The 23,881-nt window shown below is 40.8% G+C and overlaps 3 protein-coding genes across 6 annotated transcripts in view; 1 reads left to right on the plus strand and 2 right to left on the minus strand.

Moving 5' to 3' along the window:
- Nucleotides 1–926: 926 nt before the first annotated feature.
- On the minus strand, nucleotides 927–5,384 carry LOC105044836 (uncharacterized). Of its 3 annotated transcripts, none has more exons than XM_073257408.1 (4): nucleotides 4,997–5,384; nucleotides 2,544–3,174; nucleotides 2,344–2,412; nucleotides 927–1,184 (listed from the first exon to the last, which is right to left on the minus strand). In XM_073257408.1, the coding sequence occupies exons 2-4, from the start codon at nucleotides 3,114–3,116 to the stop codon at nucleotides 1,110–1,112; spliced, it is 717 nt and encodes a 238-aa protein (XP_073113509.1). In that variant the 5' UTR covers nucleotides 3,117–3,174; nucleotides 4,997–5,384; the 3' UTR covers nucleotides 927–1,109. The 3 variants fall into 3 exon arrangements, with proteins under 3 accessions (XP_073113509.1, XP_029120343.2, XP_019706320.2); XM_029264510.2 differs by lacking the exon at nucleotides 4,997–5,384 and adding an exon at nucleotides 3,403–3,680; XM_019850761.3 differs by lacking the exon at nucleotides 4,997–5,384 and adding an exon at nucleotides 3,403–3,680 and having other exon boundaries at nucleotides 2,544–3,277.
- A 98-nt stretch (nucleotides 5,385–5,482) lies between these two features.
- Nucleotides 5,483–6,252, plus strand: LOC105044837 (uncharacterized). The gene has a single exon (XM_029264511.2). It carries the CDS (start codon nucleotides 5,483–5,485, stop codon nucleotides 5,930–5,932), a length of 450 nt encoding a protein of 149 aa, XP_029120344.1. The 3' UTR covers nucleotides 5,933–6,252.
- A 3,476-nt stretch (nucleotides 6,253–9,728) lies between these two features.
- The window catches only part of LOC105044839 (uncharacterized), a 51,363-nt gene continuing 37,210 nt past the window's right edge, over nucleotides 9,729–23,881 (minus strand). For both annotated transcript variants that reach the window (XM_019850760.2, XM_010922867.2), the window contains 5 exons: nucleotides 22,810–23,014; nucleotides 13,832–14,049; nucleotides 11,771–11,922; nucleotides 10,372–10,636; nucleotides 9,729–10,267 (listed from right to left, as the gene is read on the minus strand). In XM_019850760.2, the coding sequence (XP_019706319.2) occupies nucleotides 10,010–10,267; nucleotides 10,372–10,636; nucleotides 11,771–11,922; nucleotides 13,832–14,049; nucleotides 22,810–23,014 (1,098 nt within the window). In that variant the 3' untranslated portion in view covers nucleotides 9,729–10,009. The remainder of the gene's footprint in view (nucleotides 10,268–10,371; nucleotides 10,637–11,770; nucleotides 11,923–13,831; nucleotides 14,050–22,809; nucleotides 23,015–23,881) is intronic.

A 23,881-nucleotide genomic window follows, 5' to 3' on the forward strand; every position in this document is an offset into this window, starting at 1 on the left:
GATGCATCACCTTTTTATCAGGCTAAAATCTTCAAGTAGGATAATGAGAACTTGATGTTGATTAGGTATTCATGGAGAATGAGACTGTGACATGACCATTCAGGTAATTTTGCAGTCATAACCAAAATTTTCTCTCATGTTTAATTCTTCTTCTCCCTATTGGACAGCTAAATTTAGACTTTTTCCAATCAAAGGTGCAAGTGACCACATGCTGATAATCTCAGAAATGGGTATGTTCCATAATTAGACATTCTTCTCCTTTTTTCTCTATAAAGGTTGTGGGCTTTCTCTGTGCATCACCTGTGTTGATTAGTTTCTCAAAAGTGGATGATGGAATCATATCTTATCTTCACTTCCAAAAACTCTCCATGATTCTGGCCATTCTGAACCTACTTACTCCCATAGTCATCAGTTGAGTAACGTTTCCTTCACTTTGATATGAGTGATCAGTTATGGTTCTTTGAGATGCCATGAAGGCATAGAAACCCACTCAAATGACTCATACAAGAATCAGAAACCAGTGTCAAACTAATAAATTACACATGGCTTATCTGATTAATTAAACGTTTTGTCAACTGCATGTCTGCTTTTTCATCATTAAAAAAAAATGCATGTATGCTTCAAGCAAGTTATAATCTACTCAGATGTTTTAAATGTGCAGCCTTTTTGTGACTAAAGCAGGGGAGGGCCTAAGCAAGCTTGATCTACACATGACCATTTAATGTAACAACATATTTAAGGTATCATAGTGTACCAAGCATGTGCCATTGAAACAGGCTCTGAACAAGAACAGGTCGCTGGTGAATGTTAGAACATATGCAGATATTTTAGTATACTGATGCTTCACCACTAGATCTGGAATTTAAGAAGTGTAGATGAAAATGTGATATCTGTGTTTTGCAATTATGACCATTAAGAACAAGGCCTTAGAGCAAGCATGATAACATGTATATCTTATTGTTTGTTCTTACATGGTGTAATGCCTCAGCTAATATTTTGCAAAAGACAGCAAATAAGCAATTTGATTTTCTTGTCTTCACTGCAGGGGCACACACTACATGTAGCCCGAGAAATAAAGGAGATATGAATGGAAAAACTATGAGGAATGACTAGTTCTCAGCTGCTTTTTCCTGGGATGATAATGATTCTGTGGCTTCATTATCTTGTGCTGCATGGCTCAATCCCTGCAAAATGGGAACTGTTAGTTTTTAATTGTGTTGCAATTTTGTAAAGGAAAGTTCGGCCTAGACTAGCATTACTTATCAGTTGATCAAAATCATGAATGAACCTTGCACGAAATATTATAATACCCATTTCATGGTCAAAGGTGCAATCCATATGGCTCATGGCATCCTTTAGAAATACAGGAAAGAACCTTTTTTTTTGCTAAGAAGAAAGGATTTTGCTCAATTTTGTTAACTATGCTATATGAGTTGCATTGACGTTATTAATGTATGGGAAGAAATTATAGTTCTAAGCCAGGTGCCAGTCAAGGTTCATGGGGTTGTTTCAAAGTATGAAGTAGTAAACTAGTGTATGTACGTTATGTTACCCACCCTCTCTTCTTAAAAAGAATACTAACATATGTTACCTTGAAACTAGTCAAGCTCATAGAGTAGAATGGAAATTGCATGCAGCAAGGCCTCTGAGGATCAAGAATCTGGTGATGGAAACAGATGGGATATGTACTGGAAGATTGATAACAAAAAATTATGCAAGTCTCGGTAACAAGGGCCACACGCAACAGGATCAAGAGTAGATGGTTTCTTTCAGATCTGTTGCCTAAACAAGCATATAAATCATGGTTTCAAAAAATGGCATCATTAGACTTAAGTGGATGAAATCAGCAATGATTTCTTCTGATGATGTTGTATTTGATGTGTTGTCTTACCATTCTAGGTTCAATCACTTTATAAAGGGTATAGGAACTACAAATTCTGACGTGGGTTCACAGTATTTTATTAACAAAATTGAGACCTTTATTCTTCTAGCGCAAAATTAAAGATGAACCATATAAATCAAAGGATCCTGCTATTCATTATTCCTTAGAAGATTTAATATGCTTAAATGGAGAAACGATTCAACCAGGAAACAAATTTACAATTGCAAGAGATCGCAACTGTGAGTTATCAGTCCTGGAATTAAGCTGGCTCACTGAAATCTCTTAGAATTGATTGCTATATGTTCTTTTATGTAAATTGTGAGGAAAATACCAGCTCTACTGCCACCCTTACTAATCAAATGATTTTTCGTAAAAAATAACATAAGAATCATGACCAACAATATCACATAATGAAGAGACCAAAAAGAAGCAAAGAAAAAAAAGAAGAGCTTAGCACTTGCCTGTGATTGAGCTTCGGCGCTCCTCTTCTCTTCTTCTCTAGCTCTAAGAGACTTAACTGGAGTAAATCTCTGTATGTTTTTTTTCCCAATCAATAAGACCAGAATCAAAAATTTATGAAATAAATATCAAAGGAAAAAAAAAAAAACACGGTTTTTGATCCACTCTATGTAGAAAAGAAACAAAGTAAGCAATAGCTCACCATACAAGAGGCTTCCAGCTCCTTGAGTCTGGTCAACCCCTGGAGCTCCAACTCCACCCTCCTCTGCTCCCTCCCTCTCCTCTCCCACTCCCTCATCGCCATCTGCAACACCCGATCCCTCTCTCTTAGCATTCTCTCCGTCCTCTCCCTCTCCACCCGGAGCCTCTCCCTCCTCCTCCGGATCGCCTCCAGCTCCTCCGCGAGCGATGCCTCCAGCGGCCCAATCTCTGCTACGTGGATAGAACGGTTCTCCTTGTCCGTGTCCCCTTTGATCAACGGCGAGATCTGGATCGGTTTTGGCTTCGTCAGGCTCGCCGGCGCCGGACTCGCATTAGAAGTCTTCGGCTGGAGGGGCTTCCGCCGGGGCAGCGACCGGGTTCCCGGGGTTCCGGTGGCCGGAGTCTCCATCGGTGCCGGAATGCTAGAGAGAGAGAGAGAGCTGGAGGCGAACGTTTGAATTCGAAGAGCGAAGTGGCAACGGCTATTTACGGTTTCAAGTACGGGACTGGAGAAGGAGAATGTGTGAGATGTCCAAGGGCGAGACCTCATCTCAGTTGGAGGTACTCTTGGCATCTAGCGTGCTTTCTGAGACTGTTTGGTTGGATCTTTGGCCGGCAGACCTTTTTGACTGCTGCTTTAATAATTGCGACAGAAATTTGAATAGAGGTGGAAGTGGGCATCCATTGGTTGATTTGGATCTAGGCACTGCTTCTTTGGTCTGACCCAAAGTTAACCTGAAGCTAGGCTTAATTATGAGATTGTATTTGTTCATTTTAAAGACAGACGATCATATGATGAGAGTGCACCTAGTAGAAATAAATGATGTGGTTGTGTCAATATAAAAAGTTTTTGCCAGTACCTGCTCTCTCGTTTCTTCATGTCGTCTTCTCAGCTAGCAACTCGTCATTATTTTGGCTGGTATTCATCTTAGATGTGCGGATCAATGGGTCCATTTCCATCTCAAACATTGAAAAAGAATTGCAAAACAATTTTGTAGACGATGGACGTGGTATAGAGAAAAAATTACATTGGAAGTCAGTCCCCTACCTTGCATGAACTAGATTGGATTTTGTTTCTCAAAGACAATGAATCGTGTTAAATTTCACATTTGTGTGGGAAATGGCAATAAAATATACTTAGTAATTGTGTTAATGTGTAAATGGCAATAAAATATACTTAGTAACTTGTGTGTTGGCCTCCAGGGCCATTGACAATTTTTTGTTAAACCGTTTGTTAGGGATAACATATCATAAAAAATTGATCAACACTCTTATCGACCAACTTATTCATATTTTCATGCTCACATCAAAAAAAAAAAAAAAAAAAAAAGATTGCTAGATTAATTTCTCATAAGTACCATTTGCCTAAATGGATGGAAACACTACGCATCTAGAAGGTAAAGTGAGTTTCAATAATAAAAGAGCAGTACATGATAAGTGTGCAAATTGAATCTAAGGCATAATGAGTATTATGAGAAAAATGAATAGATCTTAGAAATTTACTTAATGCAAAACAATATGAATCATAGATTTCCAAGTCACTTTCCAATAAACAAAAGAGCATAAATAAATTATTTTTCTATTTATGTGTTATCTTGATGGTACTTATCTAATATTCATGCTCGTCGAAGAAGGGAAAACAGGAGAGGTGATAAAAACCCACCAATTTATTAATAAAATAAAAGAATGACAATTCAAATCACGGTGGATAGAAGTGCGTTGTACACCTGAACGTGACCATTGAGTTGCGTTTAGAGATCATTCCTTAGGTCTTGGGTGCTTATATTGGTGTATTATATGCCTGCCATGATCACCAGCATCAGGCTCAATATTGAATGGAAGGCAAAGAATCAATGTTAAATTTGCAAATTTGAGCTATAGCCTAATGATTGGTACCTTCCTTTGGAGGAGATTCCAGATCAATTTCTTGAGAATTGCTTTTATTGAGCATTGGACAGCAGACTTCCCATATTGTTTCTGATTTGTGATGCTTCCACCACTATTTAACCCAAAAAAAAAATCACATGCATGCCTTTTTTTGTAAAATATACATTATATCGTTATTTTTCATCACGATGCACCGAGGACTTATAAAACGGGTGCAAGTAACCAATTTAATAAGTGAAATTTTACTTATTTAACCCCAAAAATTTTATACGCAGCACAAATTCCATTTGTAACAACTATCAAACAATAGGGCTTGACTAAAAAATAATCAGCAACGAGCAAGTGCAATATCTATGGTATGCACAAGATGAATGACGGTTCAATATGGATGGTTATGAATCCATTCATTATAGTTGTCTAAATAGAGTCCATTAATATATTCTCCATCCTAATCTTAGTTTATGTGCTTGCATCCTCCCTTTTCCTTGGTCAATCATTTATTAGGGAATCCAAATGGAGGGTCACTAAATGAAGAGGAATCCATGAAGAGCACAGATGTAAGCGTACCATTTGGAGAAGAGGAACGTGTCTGAAATGGAAGTGAGACATATGGTGCAACACGGCTCTATGCGAAGCAAACGCCTGAGGATAGATCCTGCCTCTTATCCTTATGGAAAATTCGCTAGTGGATTCTTGGTTCAACGATAGCCAACCAGCGTCATTTGTCTCCTTTATTCGATCTCTCTATCCATGTGGTTTTGGGACATGTCAGAGTTTGTCACCAACAGAGACCATCATCGTCTCCACTCAGCAGCCTCAGAGGTCCAAATCCGTATCAGGAATTGGATGCGTACTAAAACCTTGGTGCATGTCTCCATCAAAACGTGTGCCACCCTCAAAAATAAACACGCGTCTCGCCGCGTGCCACGTAGACATTGCTGCAACGGTCTTCATCACCTCGACCCACCGCTCACCGTTTACTCCATAATAAAACCAAGCCACGGAACGCCCTTCTCCGTCTCTCTAGCTCGAGTCGAGGCGTCGTTTGCCGCCATGGATGCTGTTTATCGTTTAACCATCTTCTCCTCCTATCCTTCTCTCCCTCTTAACCACAAACCCGATCCATCCTTCTATGCTCGGGTCATTACGTCGAACGCCTCTCCTTCGTTCGTGGCCGCGCGGCCGCCGCGGCCGCTCACGCACCGGATCAGCACGGCGTGGACGCGGAGGGCGAAGCCGGATTCCGGAGCGAGCAAAGATCGGATCCAAGAAGAGTATCCGGGAGCCGAGAAGGAGGGAGAGGACGGTGCCCGCGTTCGCAAAGAGGAGGAGTTGGAGGTATTGGAGGAGGAGGCGATAGCGGGGAGGGACGAGGGGCGGGCGCCCACCGACTACGACCGGCGGGCCCACATCTTCTCGGAGAGCTCCCGGGTGTTCCAGGCGCTCAAGGACCGCAACGGCCAACCCACCACCGATGATAGCAAGAATCGCCGTTCCGAATAAAGCCGCGATGGCCCGGACCCATTCGCCGGCCTCCCCCCTCAATCTCTTTATCGATGGTTAAAAAGGGGTCTGAGGCAGCTACACCGCAGCCGATGGGCAGGAGGTGGTGGACGGGCCCAGGCCTACCCAAAAATGAAGATATGCAATTAAAAAAAGGCGAGAATGAGTAGGAGGATGTGATGAATGTAGTTTTTAGTATCTTAATGATTTTATATGATAGATAACGATGTTGTTTGCTTTTTGTTTGAAAGTTGTAATGATGTTGTTTCTCAAAGTATGCATGTTAAAGAGATTTTTCTCCCATGACGGAGAGAGGAAAACAGGAGTAATACTTTATTATTATTATTATTATTATTATTATTATTATTATTATTATTATTATTATTATTATTATTTTGTTGATAAGAAGGATAAGTCTTATTAATTTTGTAAGAACAATATCTAACAACATCTGAAAACATGACATTGTTGTACTGGAATTGTAGCAGAAAATTGTCTCATGATGCACGTCCCGAGTGGTCAGTCAACACAAGACACCATTTAGTCCGGAGCTCTGTCGAGCTGCCTCGAAATCCGTCTACTAATTACCGAGGAATTACCCTCTAAAATAATGTCCTACCACCTATAAGTACTGCTCCTAGAATAGAATATCGCATATTTGATGCTTATCCTGCGACGAAACTAATATCTTGCCTTCTGATTGCAAATCCTACGTCATCTATTACATTAATGTCCAAGTTGGCCTTGGAAAAACTAGGAGGTGCGGACTTCCATCTCCCGCGCCAGCTTGACACCCACCTTCCAATAATTCGTTCCCCTCTCTTGAGCCTTCTTTTGGTTCAAGGTTCTCTTCTTCTTTCTCTTCACGTGTCTCATTTTATTTCTTTTCTCTCTCCACGTGTCTAAGTGTACGCCTTGTGGTTTAGGATGTGGTGTGCCTTCCAATCTATGAGGGGGGACTGGATGCGCATTCTGTAGATCCAACATGAGGCTATAATTATTTGGCATGCTGCAAGATTTTTAATGCAATTTGACAGTCCGTGGAGTATAATGATACATGTCAGGCATGACATTTGGAGCAGCGAGGGTGAGATCCATGTTGGTCGGAGCAACTTCTGAATTTGAAAAGAAATATGCCGTTATGCTCCTAATGTTCTAGCCCAGATGATGTGGCTGCTAAGGGATGGACAGTCAATTGATCTCTTGCAGGATCCTTAGCTGTCCAAGCTCCCTCTAAACTGATGGCCGACCTTCATCAGCATTAAGATTGGCGATAGAGCTCGGGTGTCTCACTTCGTCCATTCGTAGGAGAGAAGTTGGAACTCGCAATTGGTTGCCAGGCTCTTTGGAGATCAGTTGACAAAGAGAGTATTGTCTCAGGTGATTTCCATTCTGGAGAGCCCACACGTCCGAGTTTGACGGTCATCGTGCACTTCTAGGACTATTTCTAGAGAACTATATGAGCTTTACAGAGATGAGCCAACGAAGACGATAGATGGTGCATGGATCTAAAGGCTCTGAATTCATTCCAAAGTGTGTCTTTTTCTTTGTAAAGTAGCTTGGAGTCGACTACCTACCAGAGCCTTGCTGAGAACAAAGGGAGAGACATTCTGACTATCTGCCCTTACTACAGATTAGAGGATGAGACCATGGAGCATATGCTCTTCCTATGCCCCAGAGTGCAGCGGGTGTGATGGCTGGTTACCCCCCTCCATTCTTTTTGTTTCTATAGAGCGGCTTGTCCAGTTCTTTTTAAAGATCCTGAGATGGAGCATGGAGTCGGAGGCCACCAGACTTACTAGCATTAGAACAATTTATATTGCTTTTTATATTTAACTTGTCCGAAATGCTAGTGTCTTTAAGGTGACCTAGCAGCTGAAGAGGGTGGTATTTGAGAAGGCCATCACTCGAGTCATAGATCGTGAATGTAGTGCCTTCTGATTCAACCTTGAGGACTCGAGATACTTGAGACTTCCTTCTTACTCGTAGAGTGCAAAGAAGGGTCTTCTTCTCCTGGGACCCCCACCACCGATATTTTTGAAGGTCAATTTCATTGGCAATGTGGCTGACAGGAGAGATGCACTAGTTTTGTAATCCACGACCTCGACTCTTGATTTTTTGCAACTGGGGGTGTTCGGATAGTGGATACTACGATGCCCACTACAAAGTTAAGGATGGCTTGAGAAGGCATTGTCTATGCAAGGATGATTTTTGAAGCTGACTAACTGATTATAGAGAGAGACTTGGTGGCAGCAGTGGCTTGGATGCAAGGGTTTCGAGATTGCGTGCTACTTGTAGCCTTTTGGTGCATGATATCCAAAGTCTGATGTGGAGATGTCTCTCCTATAAAATTCGGCATATCTATAATAAGATGAACAATGCAGCAAATTGTGCAGTCTCGTTTGTTGCTCGACATTTTAGTGAAATTTGAAATGATATCTTCTTATCATCAATATTTTTTTGAATATTTTTTTTTTAATTTTTTGAATTGTACTTGTATCAGAGTTATATGAAATGACTGTCTTATCAAAAGTATTAATAATAATAACTGATTGCATTTTGTCTCTTTTTCTCCGTCTTACCGCTCTCCGTTCCTCCAACAGATAAATATAGGTTAACAGAGCAAAAAGAATGTTTTTCTTAATATAAAATATATATTTTGTTAAAGATATTGTCTCGTAGGTTGTCTCACCGTGGTGAGGAACCAAGATTCCGAGCTTGTCTGTTTCTGTATTTATATATATTTCATTCTTTAAAATGCACACCTCACTAAAAAAACACAGAAAAAGACGCACTTCATATAATTCAGTTCTGCTGTTTTAATTTGCTGGCATAAATTTTCATTAAAAAAAATTGTTGGCATAAATGTAATTTTCAAAACACCATTATGCAACACGAAAAATCTTTTGAACGATGAAATTATTCTTCTTTCTGAATCAGTTCGATCAGCCTTCCCATCTCTTCCAAAAAGAAAAAAAAAAAAGAATTCAATGGGAAAAGCCAGCTCCTTCTAGAGGAGGGGAAAGAGGGGAAGATCAACAAAAGAAAAATGATACACCAAGCTGTATATATAGATGGCAATGTTGAATCCCCAACAAGAACTTGGATACAAGCTGCCTGTTTACCTATAGCAGACACAAAACTTAGCATTGCACAGATTCGTCTCTGTTCATAGAGATTTCATCATTAACTGCAGAAATTAACATTTCAAAGTACAGACCTCTATAATATCCAACCAAACTACAGAAAAGAAACTTGAGTGATCATACAGGCTTCCACAGTAAATAGAGTACGCATAAGAACAAAAAATTTGAGGTAGGGTGGGAATGGAGAGCTTGCTTGGAAAGGGTTAGAGTAGCCTGAAAGAAGTAGAACAAGGACTTCCATTTCGCTCATATTTGTGCAACTTTCGCTTGGAATTACTTAACCGGAACATGAGCATCTACCATGCCCTGAAGCATTTCACATTGGAGAACATATAAATGGCACCACCATTTGATTCTCACTTGACCCAAGTAGCTGTCCCGAGGAGATGTGGACAATAAAAAAGATCGAAGGAAATCAAAAAAGCCACTCGCTTCCGGATATCTTCCTTTTTGCAGAACTTCTGATCTTCTGGTGATAAGGATGCAATCATGCTGAAGGATGAGGCATCCTTGGTAGTAGCGCCCACAATAAAGTTGGCATTGCCGCAAAAGACCGAACCTGAGAAGTTGATTACCTTTTGAATAGTTTCTCTTTTTCTGTTCTACAGGAAGATTATGTGAATATTTACAGGAGAGAAACGAGACAACCGTACAATCAAATTAATATACCATTATTCCATATTCACATCATACAGGCTTCCAGAGAGGAATAAAAAGGAAGCTGTCATTTCTGAAGCTATCCTTTATTTCCCAACCTTTTCCTTTACATAACCAGTTAGATGAATCTAAATTATCCAACTTTCTCCTATCGCCGGTTACCATCCTGAATACCTAACAAATATGGTGCTATTTTAATAACTTATTGTGATGCACCATCATTCTCCTCTCAGCAGCCAGATCAGCAGCAACAAGCATGGCCCTATTAAAATAACTAATGACGATGCTCCATCAGTCTCCTCTCAGCAGCCAGACCAGCAGCAACAGCTGGAGGCAAACGCCTCAAACTTCCATCTACATCATCCCCCTGTCCTGGAATTTCAGCTGGTCTCCTTAAAGGAAATAGAGACTCAACATCTTGGAGGGACAGGACAGGTTCATCTTCATATTTTTTAACTTTAGCGCTAATGATGGAATTTGCAGCCTTACTCCTGTTTAATTTGTAGATGCTCTCTTCTATGGTGTTTTTTACCTGTCAGAAGGGAAGAGAGAGAGAGAGAGAGAGAGAAAGGGGTAAGAAAAGGTGTATCTGGAATGAGATACAAAAATTGGCCCTGGAGACAGCTCTGTACATACTAGGAAGCGATGAATGAATGTCTTCTTCTCCTGTCCTACTCTATGGATCCGACTGATAGCTTGAGCTTCAGCTGCAGGATTTAACAGTGGCTCCACAAGAATGACATGCTGGGCTTCCAATAGATTGAGACCATTGGCTCCATGCTGGATGAGCATCAGAAGAACTTGGATGGATTTTGGTTCAATGAGCTGCCTTTTCTTCTTTCCAGCTCCACACAAACTGTGTTTCTGTCCTTTAAATTGTGCAATTGCAACTTGCGATTTCCTGTAGCCAGCATATGCTCCTAAGTACATCATATCTCTGGTTGTGAATACTGGTGTATCATAATATGCCAGTGGGGTTTCACGGGTATAGGGAGTTTCATGGAAGGAAAGCACAAGATAAGAGTAGCCTAGTAAAACGATACATGATGATTTTTTTATTGAATTTTAAAGAAATGAAAATTTAGAAAATTTTGGTATTAAAAATGATTAAAACAATACAGCAATTCTAAGAATCAGGTAAGGAAACACATGAAACAGAAGCACAAAAATGGTTGGTAAAGAATAGAGCAGATGTTGACCAAAAAAGAATGGTCCAGATACAGGAAACGGGAACCATGCAGTCAAGCTAGATCTGGCACACACAGGATATACCAAAGGGAAACCCTAAGAACTTGATTACCAGTGCTTTCAAATCTTTTTCTTATGAAAATACAGGTCGGTTTCGCCTCAGTGTTCCACAAACCAACCTACACGTTTCTCCTGCTAAGTCCAGAAAATTTATTTCCTTTCCTAGGAAATTCCTTGTCTCTGGGAAATGTTTTTTCCTGGAAACTACCTACAGGCATTAATTTGACAAAAGCAAACATGCAAGTGCAGACAAGGTTTTAGATTTGTCCAAACAAACCATTTCATGAAAGAGTGAGACAGCATTAGAAATTGAAAGTTGAATGGCTATGAAACTTTTGCCTACCCAAAGGAAAGAAATCAAGATCTAGAAGATAAGAACTCTACCAAAAGCCAGAAGAATATCAGCAAACCAATGATCAAGTTTTGGAAAAAATATTCATAAAGCATGATTTTGACTCGCAAATAGAGAATAAAAAATATTGATGATGCCTACAATCTTAATGATCTCAAAGCATGAAGCACATGTTTAATGATACTTATAAACTCTGAGTCAGGGCAACAAATTGCTTTATTGAGTTAATCATGTGGGAGCAGTTTCTGATTGATGTTAGTGGCAAGGTAGCTCTCATCCTTTTTCTCTTTCTTGTGCCCTATTCTGTTCACAGTGTAAGAATTGATTCTCAAGAATGCATGGCAGAGGTTTTTCGTTCAAGAGAATAAAACTTGTTTGGTTCCCACTGCAACAAAAATATGATGCTCAAAACAAATGCAGCTGCAAATTGTTTACCTCCCTCCTTTCATCCGAATATATGTGATATTGTTTGCAGCCAATGCATGTGCCAGTACATCAAGAACATCATTCCAGCTGGAGAAGACAAGAATCTTCGCCTCTTGGTTTTTTGATGTTATCCACAAGATTCTTCTTGTGACTGCTTCAATCTGCACAGGCAGAAATTCATGGAAAAGGATTCAGAATTAGGATCTCTTTGTTTGTTATGCAAAACCATGAACATGGTGTGCTGGTTTTTGATTAAATATATGCAAAACATAATTGCTCAGAGCTTCATATTGAAACTTAATATTATTTAATTATTTTATCATCATATTAACTGCCTAAAATGCGAAAACAACAGGTGAGCAACCAATTCTGATAGATGAGTGACCAGAATGCAAATTCTCAACAAAGGATTGAACATAACATAAACACAACCACAAATACAATAAAAATATAATTATAAATATAAATACTAGAGCGTGATCAACACATTGACCTAGTAAACAATCTCCTAAAAAGGTCATTACTCATATAAGTATCATAAGACTTAACCATAAGAGCTAGAGATTCACCCTCACAATTACATAGACCACATCGATTAGTTTGATAAAAACCTTTCCATTGAAGACTCTTTATTGTCAGGATTTGATGAATATAATATCATATATATAAATATACACACATGTACACATTACTTCTTTTGACTGGAAAACGAGTTTCAATTGAAGATCCAGTGCCTAAAAAAATGGGAAAAAATGAATGATAATCACAATATGATAGACCAGGCTTGTTTATTAATCCATGGAACATTGTGATGCTTTTCCACCTCTCTGTGTTTGTTCAAGGTAGGGGATCAGAGAAGGTGTGCTTTAAGAAGAAGGACAACCTAAATACACCTAAATATCAATGACTAAAAAGCGTCTTGCACAAGCATCAGCTCCCGACTCGTTTAACAATAATATAGAAGGTTTCTACCTAAGACATGGACTGCAAATTGTTAAGGATTATTACATACCATGCTTGTGCTGGCCTGTGTACCATGTCTTATTGGCATGCTTTGAAAAAGGATAGGTTATGATTCCACATTCACTAAATGCATGAGAAAACAAGCAAGGGAAACTATGTTATTTTTATTATAGACAGATTTGGTTTCTATTGTAACAGGTAGACGAGTTACTAACATTTATACAAGATATTTAAATTGTCCAATTAAATTTTAGCATCTTCAAGTAAATTAAAGAGGAATTCTTTTACTGATTATGACAACCAAAGTACATGCAACACACTATCTATTAATTATTGTGTAGAATGTCAGATGGTCATGTCTTGTATTACTTTATGGACCATTTATGGGATCTGGGATATAAGCTGAATACCTATGGCACTAGAAAGACCTAGTCTGTAGATAGATGTTCAAATCCATCATGAAAGCTTTAAAGCGCCAAAGAACTAACCATCTAACTTTGTGACATCTGTCCTTTCCTCCTTCCAAGCCATGCAGAAAGACCTCTTGTCCCACTCTTCTTTTCTTCTTCTTGTTTCTTTTCCTTCAAATCATCGTTCACTTCCTTCTTTTTTCTTTTTCTTTTTTTCCAGTTGGCATATATTGCCTTCAATTTGCATACTGCTCTAAATCTTGCTCAGCCATCAGTTTAAATGTAAAATCAGTTTATGGTATCTTAGCAGTTTGAATTGATCCATTTGAATGAGTTAACCAGCTATGCTAGGAGCAGAAAGTGAATGGTTTCATAGATAAATTACCACAAATCACACAACCAAGTCTAAGAGAATTTATAATTTGCAAGCCTGATATTCACAAGAATCTTAGTCACTCCATCATTTATCCACATATGAACTGTATCATAAAATATTGAGGGCACAGTAATTAGCACTCTCTTATTAAACTGAAGATCATAAATGGTATATCCAAAAAAACTGGTAAATTCCTACAATGTATAGTTATTTTAGTTCTTCAAATCTTGACTACAATGAAGTAGGAAGTGCTTTCAAATTTATTTTTCTTCTATCACTTTGATTGAGAAATAGCAGTATAATTGGCAATAAAAGAAAGACCTTTGTTCCATAAGAGCCTTGAACTAGTATAGAACTTTCTGACACATCCTCAATTTGGCAAGCATCTGACATTCTCAAAGCATCACCAGTATTTTGTTTCTCAGCCACATATGCAATGTTCTCAATGTCTGTGCGTTGACGGCATGTGGGACACATAATCCATTTCCGAGGACACTTTCCAGAACGCACAACAGCCAGTTCAGTCATTTCAAGACAGCCTGCAAATATTCAAGCATGGTGCCAAAGAAACATTTGGAGTCATGCAACTGAGTTATATCAGAAAGGAGAAGTAAATTCACACAAACAATTCATGTTATCCAACTCTAATATTCATGCTGAAAGGAACAAGAAAATTCAGAGGTTAAACTGGAAATATATAATTGTTTTGGATATCTATACGAAATAGTAGAGAAACAACTTTAGTGCAAAAAAATTAAAAATAGATGGTTAATAGTAAACAAGGTAATAACATGCAATTATTTGCCAATATATTTATATGAAATATTACATTTATTTGGTCAGAATCCCCATATGAAAAAGAACATTAAAATAATTCAACATGGTCCCAAGTATGAGACAACCTATGTGGCTTGTTCTTGTAAATTAGCAGGATCTTTTGATGGCCCTAAAGAATAATGATTATGGAGTCTTAAGTACTATTTAGAAGGGTCCTCCAAGTCAGGTCCTATATATGGGTCCAACTGATAGACCACAGATGGCAGGATGTCCTGGAGTGATGTTCCAAAATTGAAGAATATGAAGAAGGTCAAACTAAAGAATTTGCAAGGCATAAATGATCGAATCATGAACAGCATAAGATTAAACTCTAGAAAGAACCTAGGAATCCATGATGCAGCCCTTCCCATCCATCTCATAAATGATGAACGCTAAGATACCCTGGAACTTTATTTTCAGCTCATTTCCAGTTGTCATCTTTGTTGTCATAATCAGCATCCAAGCCTTTTTTCACCCACTATCAGATTGGCTATAGAGCAGAATTCTAAGGAGAGAAGGCTCTGTCAAAGGATTGCGCAGCTGTCAACCAAATGTTAACCCTCTAGAATTGGTGCCAAAAAAAATTCAAGGCTGCCATCTCATCAGTTGCTGTTAAAATTCTTGCCAGCCTATGACGGAAGCAATAAAAGACAAAGCCCAAGTCAAAATATTCTCTTATTGGATTAGTTCTGCAAGTTAGTGGTCTTATGATGGGTCAGTTACATTTATAATGTATTCAAATCCAGCCTCTTAACAAATGATCATAGATATACTAGAAGTTGTCATGGTTATTCTGAGCCTTGGCTGTGCAAATTTGATAGCCAACAAGGACTTTCATGTCTAAGGAAGCCATAAAGAAGGATTACAGCTTATGATCCTCTAAAGTAACCATCCTTCTAATGGATAACTTATGAAAGTCTTTCATATGCTTGCCAATCACATCATTAATAATGTCTAGGGGTTAAAGGGAGACAAGTGGTCATGGATGTTGCTCAAAACAGATCCTGTTCACTGGAGGATATTCTCCAGATCAAGATCACAGCTTTTTCCAGTGAGCTACCAATCTACAAATTCCTTATAGCATGGCAGCTGCATCTCACCTTCTCTAAAAGACCACAACATTTGAATTTCTTATGACTTCTTATGACAGTCACACCTTGAGAAACAGATGAACTTCATTGCGACGTCAGGGAATGCTTGACTTCCAGACTCCATCCAACTTAAAAGTGAAGAAGCATGGTTATTTCATGAGCATAATAAGGATCAAATGTTATCCTCTATGTTTCTCAGAAATGCTGGAGGGCACTTCGAAATGATCTTCAGGACCATCACACTCCATGTTATGATGTCATGCAGGGTCCTTGAAGCACCCATGACAGAGTGAAAACCTGTAGATCAGAGAAATTAAAATACTCAACAGGTCGTGACCCTGTTAGATCAGAGTCAAGGGCTGGAGTAAGTGTCCAGAAAGGAAAATTGTGAAGCAAAACCAATACTTTTTTACGATATATGCATGTAGAATTTTAGATACTCAACTACACAAGTTGACTCAAATTATAGCTCAATTTATAACTTTATAAATTGATCCAATTTCCTTTTGCAATACTTTCCTAAGTAATTAAAATCCTACTCGGAGTAGCAGTCATACAACTCAACCCACTTTTATCAATATTCTCATGGTTTAAAGTGGAAGGTTACCCAACTCTGACAGTTCCAATGGTCCCAAATATAGGAACAGTCTAAATATCCTTTTCTTTTTAGGCCCAAATGTCCACATTCCTGGCTGGCCAACCCTTGTCTGAGATTTTGGAACCACGGTAACCAGTCTTCAATTGTCTCTGTTATGGTACCTTGATGGATACTTACCACGAAGAGAAGGAAACTTCTCCAGCTAGGAAGTAATTGACAATGTGATACTTGCTGCTTTAGATCTCCATCAAAATATTAAATATTTAATAAAAGAATCTCCATTTGGTTGGGCAAAAGCATGGTGGCTTGGTATTTTGCATTGCCAAGGGCAAAAGGAGATGGTCACCAAAAGGAGCCAAAACCCCCACAGTCGGAGGCATCCCCATCACAACCATCCTTCAGATCCTAATGGGCCTTTCTGCCTACATCACCTTTCTCTCCACTCGGCAAACCCCCCCCCCCTCTCTCTCAAACAAAAAAAAGGGGCAAACAATGTTATTTATTTAAGATACTTAACTCTTTCCACTATACTGTGATCAAGAAACCCTCCACTTTCCTACCTATCAACTTATATATATTCTAAATACATATCTAAATCTTCTCTAATTGGAATCTTTTCCTATTACAGCTCCTTGCTCATCTCTTTGACTCTCTTGAAGTCAATGATTAATTGGAACATTCGCCTTAGTGCCTCCTTAACTCTGCCCATATTCCATAGTTTTCTTATCTAATTGATATCTTCCATGATGCAGTGCCGTACCTTACTAGTCCCGTCCAGTGACTTCCTATTGTCTTGATGCCCCACAAGAACCAATATTCCAAATTCCCTGCCAACACCCATGACTGAGTAGAAGGGATGGATTGATAAAGGCAAAGGAGAATGGGTGGATCTTGCTTTGTATTCAAATATTAGCAATCCCAGTTAAATTCAGAAGACTGAACCACCAGACTACTTTTTGAGGGCTTAAGAAGGCTTGTCGCTTCTCTCTATCTCAGATTGTCCTTTGTACAACATTCTCTTGCTAGTGAAATCATCATACATTGCATCTGAACAAGTGGGTCCCTTCTTTCTATCATCTTCCTTCTAAAAAATGTATGAAATACAAATTTTTTTATGAATTTTAATCTTGCCACATGCTATGAACATGTGTGCAATTTTTTTCTTTTTTTGTGTGTTGGTTTTTTAGTATGTTTCTTATGCCGCATTTAGAATTAATGATGAATTTCTTCTATAGAAAATTGATCCCTTCAAGTGATATACCACTTCATAATGGATCACTATCAACATAGGCAAAATAGATTCAAATTCAATTGTGCATTGTTAAATAGGCAAAACAGAGATTGCTAACAACCTAAAGAAAACAGTTAGCTCCCCCTAAGGGTGAAATCTGGCTCCATCCTTTGTGTTGTCAAACCTCACCTCAAAAATCCTTCATTCTATTGATCTTTGATAAGGCTGTTCCATGCTTAAGAGTCAAGACAACCTCCAAGAATAACTTTAACCTTGATGAGTACCCCGAGACTGCATCTTTCACTAGATAAAAAACAACAAGGCTCTAAAAAATGTCCACCATATGCCAATCATTGGGTTATTACACAGCGCATAAGTGGCATGCGGGTGCACATGCAATTGGTATTTAGAAATATTCAAAAATTACAAACAAAAATGTAAATATTCAGAAACAAGTAGGGGTGAAAGTGGTATAGATATTATCCGTCCGGATCCGTTTTCGTATCTGAATAATTCGGATATGAATAGAAATTTGAGGATCCAACTTATATCCGTATCCATATCCATATCTGTTGGATGGATGTCTGGCCAGGACACCACCTCCCAAGATCCTTTCAGTACCACGCGATGCAGCAGGAAGAAAGAAGAAACAAAACAAAAGGAAAAACAATCAAAATACGTGGATCAGCCACAAAAGGGCTCGCCTCCACGGGGCATGCAAACTTCACTATGAAAAGAAAATTTTACAAGAGGAGACCTCACCCTCAACCCTTGTACACCCAATTATCTCTCACATGAAGTTCCCCTCACAAAAGCTCTCTCTCTCTTGGAGACCCCCTGAACCCCTGAAGGCCTGGCGACCGCTGTCCAGGAGCCTCCTGCTCCTTCTCTCACAGCGCCCTCGCCTCTCTCTCTCCTCTGATTCGTACGGCGGCGAGAAACCGAACCGCAGCACCTCTCTGTGCCTCACAGGCCTTTTAAAGGCATAAACACTGTTTAAACTTGATTAGAGAGGGATTAGGAATCCTAAACAAAACCAAAAACCCCTCCGGACCGTTGGATCAAGACCGGGAGCGTCCTCGACCCTTAGATCGCGCTCCGGTCCACGAAATAGGACCGTGGACCGCGAGAAACGCGTGGGAAACGCCCACGCGGTCCACAGACCGGGCGGTGGACCACCCGGTCCACGGTGGACCGGGGCAAGGGCCAGCAGGCCCGCTGGCCTGGGCCGGCCCGCGCGCGCGGGCGCCTGGGCCGCGCCTGCGCGCGCCTGGGCCGCGCGCCCGCGTGCGCCTGGGCCGCGCGCCCGCTGGGCCGCGCGCCCGCTGGCCGCGCCCGCCTGGGCCGCAGGCCCCCCCGCGCGCGGGCCTGGATCGCGCGTCCCGCGCGCCGCCGCCTGCGGCTGCGTCGCCGGCGATCCTCCGCCGCCTCGATTTTCGTGCCGACTTCGAAAGCTCGTATCTCCTCCATCCGAGCTCCGTTTCAGGTGTTCTTGGTCTCGTTGGACTCCGTTTTTCGCCGCGAACCTCGCTGTGGGCTCAATGTGGGCTGAATCTCGAGGCGTCAAATCCTAACAATCTCCACCTCGACTCGATATTCGGCCACCTCCAAACTCCGAGAGCTTCTGGATCTCCTCGCCCCCATGCCCTGGGGCAATCGCCTGCTGATCATGGATGGGCAAACATGGAGTCGAGCCAGGCTGCTCGATCCCATCTCCGTCGTATGCTGTGCTCCTCCTGACTGAGACCTGCTCGGGGCATCATCCTGCGGCAATAGGAATCTTACCTTGCGACGTCGCCTCTCGTCCTCCCGAGTCTCCTGTCTCGTGCCCGATCCGCCTCCTGGAGCTCCACCTCGCTCTGGGCTCCACCTGGCTCCCGATGCTCCACCTCGCACTGGGCTCCCTGCCAGGTAATAATGTCCTCTGCTCCCCTTCTTCCCCTCCAGCACAATCCTATCGCCGCGTAGCACCCTCAGGATTCCTTCACCAGCTACCGTCCTGTAGCTCTCGAATCCAGTCTGCTAAGTGAGATAAGATTCCGCCTGAAATCGGGTATGTATCGGACCTCCCCCAATCTCCTCACTACACCGTCATGTGTCCTCCAGCTGACCGTCCCAATGCCTCTGATCGCACAGCTCGATCCATTCGGCAGATATACAGTGCTCTCACTGTTCTCCAGGGAGTCAAACTGCTCCTCTCTGCAACACACATGATAGGGGCATGCAGAATCTAATATCCACTGCTAGGAAGAAGTAGATACCTCGTCAGATATCTCGAAGACATCTCCATCTAAATCACTGCCGGCCGTCGCTACAGCAGCCACCGTCCGATTTTTCAGTTGAGGGCAATCTCTGGCTAGATGCCCCAACTCCTCACACCGGTAACACCTGGTTTTGCTCAAGTCCCTCCTGGACTTAGACCGCCCTCGATGCGATCTCCTGTCGCTCCGTCTACCGCCTCCTGCACCTCCAGAAGCCACCAAAGCTGAGCTATCGACACCTGAGCTCGAAGCTGGGTTCTCCCTCCTGAGAACATCGTTCTGGAGTATCGCCGCGGTGACCTCGTCCATCTTGATAGTGCTCTTCCCCACTAGAAGAGCAGTCACCAAGGACTCGTACGAAGAAGGAAGCGACGCCAGCAAAACCAGCGCCCTGGTCTTCTCCTCAACGTTCTCGCCAACGCTGAGAAGGTCGGTGAGGATCTTCTGGAAGTGGCTCAAATACTCCTGCACGCTCTGTCCCTCAGTCATCCGCAGTTGGTAAAACTGCCTCCAGAGGAAAAGAGTGTTGGTGAGAGACTTCGCCATGTACAACTCCTCGAGCTTCGACCACAGCACCGTCGGGGAAGTCTCGCTCAGCACATGGATCACCACCTCATCCGCCAGGTACATACGGATGGTACTCACCGCCTGCATCTGTAGCCGTTTCCAATCCCGCACCTCCATGGTGGTCGATTTCTCATCGCACAAGAGAGCATCGATCAACCCCTGTTGGATGAGCACGTCCTTCACCCTTGCCTGCCACAAGGAGAAATTGCTCTTACCATCAAACTTGTTGATCTCCATCCTGATTGTTCCTGTTTTCTCCATCTTCAGTCTTGCTCACCACCGCTACAATCTGCGTCCTTATACCGCCTTGCTCTGATACCACTTGTTGGGTGGATGTCTGGCCAGGACACCACCTCCCAAGATCCTTTCAGTACCACGCGATGCAACAGGAAGAAAGAAGAAACAAAACAAAAGGAAAAACAATCAAAATACGTGGATCAGCCACAAAAGGGCTCGCCTCCACGGGGCATACAAACTTCACTATGAAAAGAAAATTTTACAAGAGGAGACCTCACCCTCAACCCTTGTACACCCAATTATCTCTCACATGAAGTTCCCCTCACAAAAGCTCTCTCTCTCTTGGAGACCCCCTGAACCCCTGAAGAGCCTGGCGACCGCTGTCCAGGAGCCTCCTGCTCCTTCTCTCACAGCGCCCTCGCCTCTCTCTCTCCTCTGATTCGTACGGCGGCGAGAAACCGAACCGCAGCACCTCTCTGTGCCTCACAGGCCTTTTAAAGGCATAAACACTGTTTAAACTTGATTAGAGAGGGATTAGGAATCCTAAACAAAACCAAAAACCCCTCCGGACCGTTGGATCAAGACCGGGAGCGTCCTCGACCCTTAGATCGCGCTCCGGTCCACGAAATAGGACCGTGGACCGCGAGAAACGCGTGGGAAACGCCCACGCGGTCCACAGACCGGGCTGTGGACCACCCGGTCCACGGTGGACCGGGGCAAGGGCCAGCAGGCCCACTGGCCTGGGCCGGCCCGCGCGCGCGGGCGCCTGGGCCGCGCCTGCGCGCGGGCCTGCGCGCGCCTGGGCCGCGCGCCCGGCTGGGCCGCGTGCCCGCCTGGGCCGCAGGCCCCCCGCGCGCGGGCCTGGGTCGCGCGTCCCGGCGCCGCCGCCGGTCGCCGGCGATCCTCCGTCGCCTCGATTTTCGTGCCGACTTCGAAAGCTCGTATCTCCTCCATCCAAGCTCCGTTTCAGGTGTTCTTGGTCTCGTTGGACTCCGTTTTTCGCCGCGAACCTCACTGTGGGCTCAATGTGGGCTGAATCTCGAGGCGTCAAATCCTAACAATATCTGTCAAAGAAAAATGGATATGGTTATGGATAGAAAACTATCCAATCCGTATCCAAATATCCGAATCTACATATAATTCTATATAGTTTTATATAATAATTATTAATTTTTAGGAGAAATATACAACTATATAAACATGTTATTAACTTGATTGATCATCTGTCTAATAATATCTTTGATTCTATAGTCATAAAGTTTAATATCTAAGTAGTATTTGTAATTATATTTATACTTTCAGTATCTGAATTGTATCCGTATCTATTTAAAACAAATATGGATATAAATTTTTGCATTCGAATAATATCCATATCCGTATTTGTATTCGTCAAACAAAACAAATACAGATATGGATATGGTGATATTTGATCTGTATCCGATCCGGTTTTAGCCCTAGAAACAAGACAATATTCATTTATCCAATTTAACCAGTAACATCATTATCGGATGATTGGATCTTCCTCGATCCAAAAAAATCTTTAAATTACTATGCTTTCATCTTCTACAATCCTTCAAGTTCAAGCAGGAATATTTATCAACAATCTTTAACAAGAAATATGTTTTTAACCCTGCAACTTATGTATGTTAAATTTCTTGAAAGCCAATAGCTGCACTTTGTTCACACATTATTATTGATCCTTAGTTCTTAAGGTTCTCAAATTATTTATAATGTTAACTTCTAAATCGATCTTGGAGTAGGTTCTAAAAATCCAAATATGGTAATTGGAAAACAATGATCTAATTGCATCATTCAAAGTTAAAGCACGATTATTAACTAATTCATTTGTTATCCGTGCATGTTTGGGAAAATCTACCCTAACAAATAACTTTGCATGTGCTAATATTGATTATCGATTGAGATTGCAATCCACACAAATTATGAGTTCAACAAGATATTACTACGATAAAATGTCAATAACATCATAATGACAGTAACTTTTTTTGTCAGGCCAACTCCACAGGAAGCATTTCAACAAGGTGAAGAATGTATAAACTATAAAAGACTAATCAAAGAAGAAGAGCATCTATCCCACAACTTTGTTCACCTGAATGAATATGAGTATAATGGTTAGAAGAAGTTGTGGGTAGCCAAGGAGATTTTCAAATAATCAAGAACTACTCTCAGCATGGAGAGTACCTGAGAAGCACAATTTATATATTTAAATGCCCACCTTAAAGAACTTAGTGCTCAAATATAGCCATCTAAAAAAGAGAGATTAATCATATTCTTGAAACTTTACATCTTCCACCAGTGGTTTCACCATCCAAACACTGACATTGCTCATTTCGAAGAAAGCCACTTACTAAAAAACTGAAACTCTAGATTCTTTCCTAGTTTCACCTAACACTCTGTCAGAACAAAGACATAAACATGAATATAAAATTGAAATTATGGAATTTAAACTGCACAATTAAAATAAAAATATGGACACTTACATTTGCAGCAAATAACATGTCCACATTGAAACACCATCTTTCGATTGCCAAGTCCCTCATGACAAATAGGGCAAGGCTCATCATCAGTTTTGTAAAGGCTTTCTTCCCTTGCAAGCGAAGAAGCTGCCGTATTATTTGTATCTTGAGGCTTGGGCAATGAATTAACTTGTTCATGCTGTGTTTTCTTATTAGAAAGCATCATACCCTGGAAAAAAGGTATTTTCAGGATTTAAGAAAAAGGAAAACTAAGCAAGATGGTTGGTGCTCCAAATTGTCACATAAAGATATCAAAGACAGAAAAAGCAATTTGTTAGACAAATAATAAAACTGGAAAAGTTTCATGATAAAAGGTATAAGGCAATGGATTTTTTATCAGATATCAGCAATTAGTGCATCTAAATTACAAGTGTAAAAAATTATGGAATTAAACTAACCTGTAAAATCAAGAACTTAAATTTGATAGAACTTTGCATGATCATTTGCATGGTGGGAAAAAAATTGACTCAACAGTCTTTTTACTCCAAAGCAGTTCATATAATTATGATTGCTCTTCAAAGTAACAAATTTCCAATATATTCATTTGTTCCTCAACAACAAGCAAATAATCAATCTTGATACTCTATCATAAGCTATTTCAATATTGAAATTCAATCATGTTAAACTTTCACTCTGCTTTATCCATTAATTGCATAGATCAGAAACAATTGTCAATGGTAAACCTTTATGGAAAAAGAAGTCATTCTGATCTCTTAGAAGCATAGGTGCCTTCATCTTTGCTTTTGCTCTACTGCCTCTCTTACAATTTATATATGAGTAGAAAGATTGATTTCATGATAATTTGTGCAAATATGAATGATGTCTATTATTATAGAATGGTACCTTCATGATTCTACTCTATTCCTTTGAAAGTCTCCTATTTTATATTTCACCAAACAAAAATGATAGTTTCAGTTTCTTTTCAAAAAGTGACCCTTTCTCAGTTAGTCTTGCAAAACTTGTACCAAACAATTCAATTATTTAGACTTTCATAAACATAAGAACTGATACATTAGTTGCTGAGTCATTTATCCAC

The sequence above is a fragment of the Elaeis guineensis genome, chromosome 5, assembly GCF_000442705.2.
Source record: "Elaeis guineensis isolate ETL-2024a chromosome 5, EG11, whole genome shotgun sequence".
NCBI lineage: Eukaryota > Viridiplantae > Streptophyta > Magnoliopsida > Arecales > Arecaceae > Elaeis > Elaeis guineensis.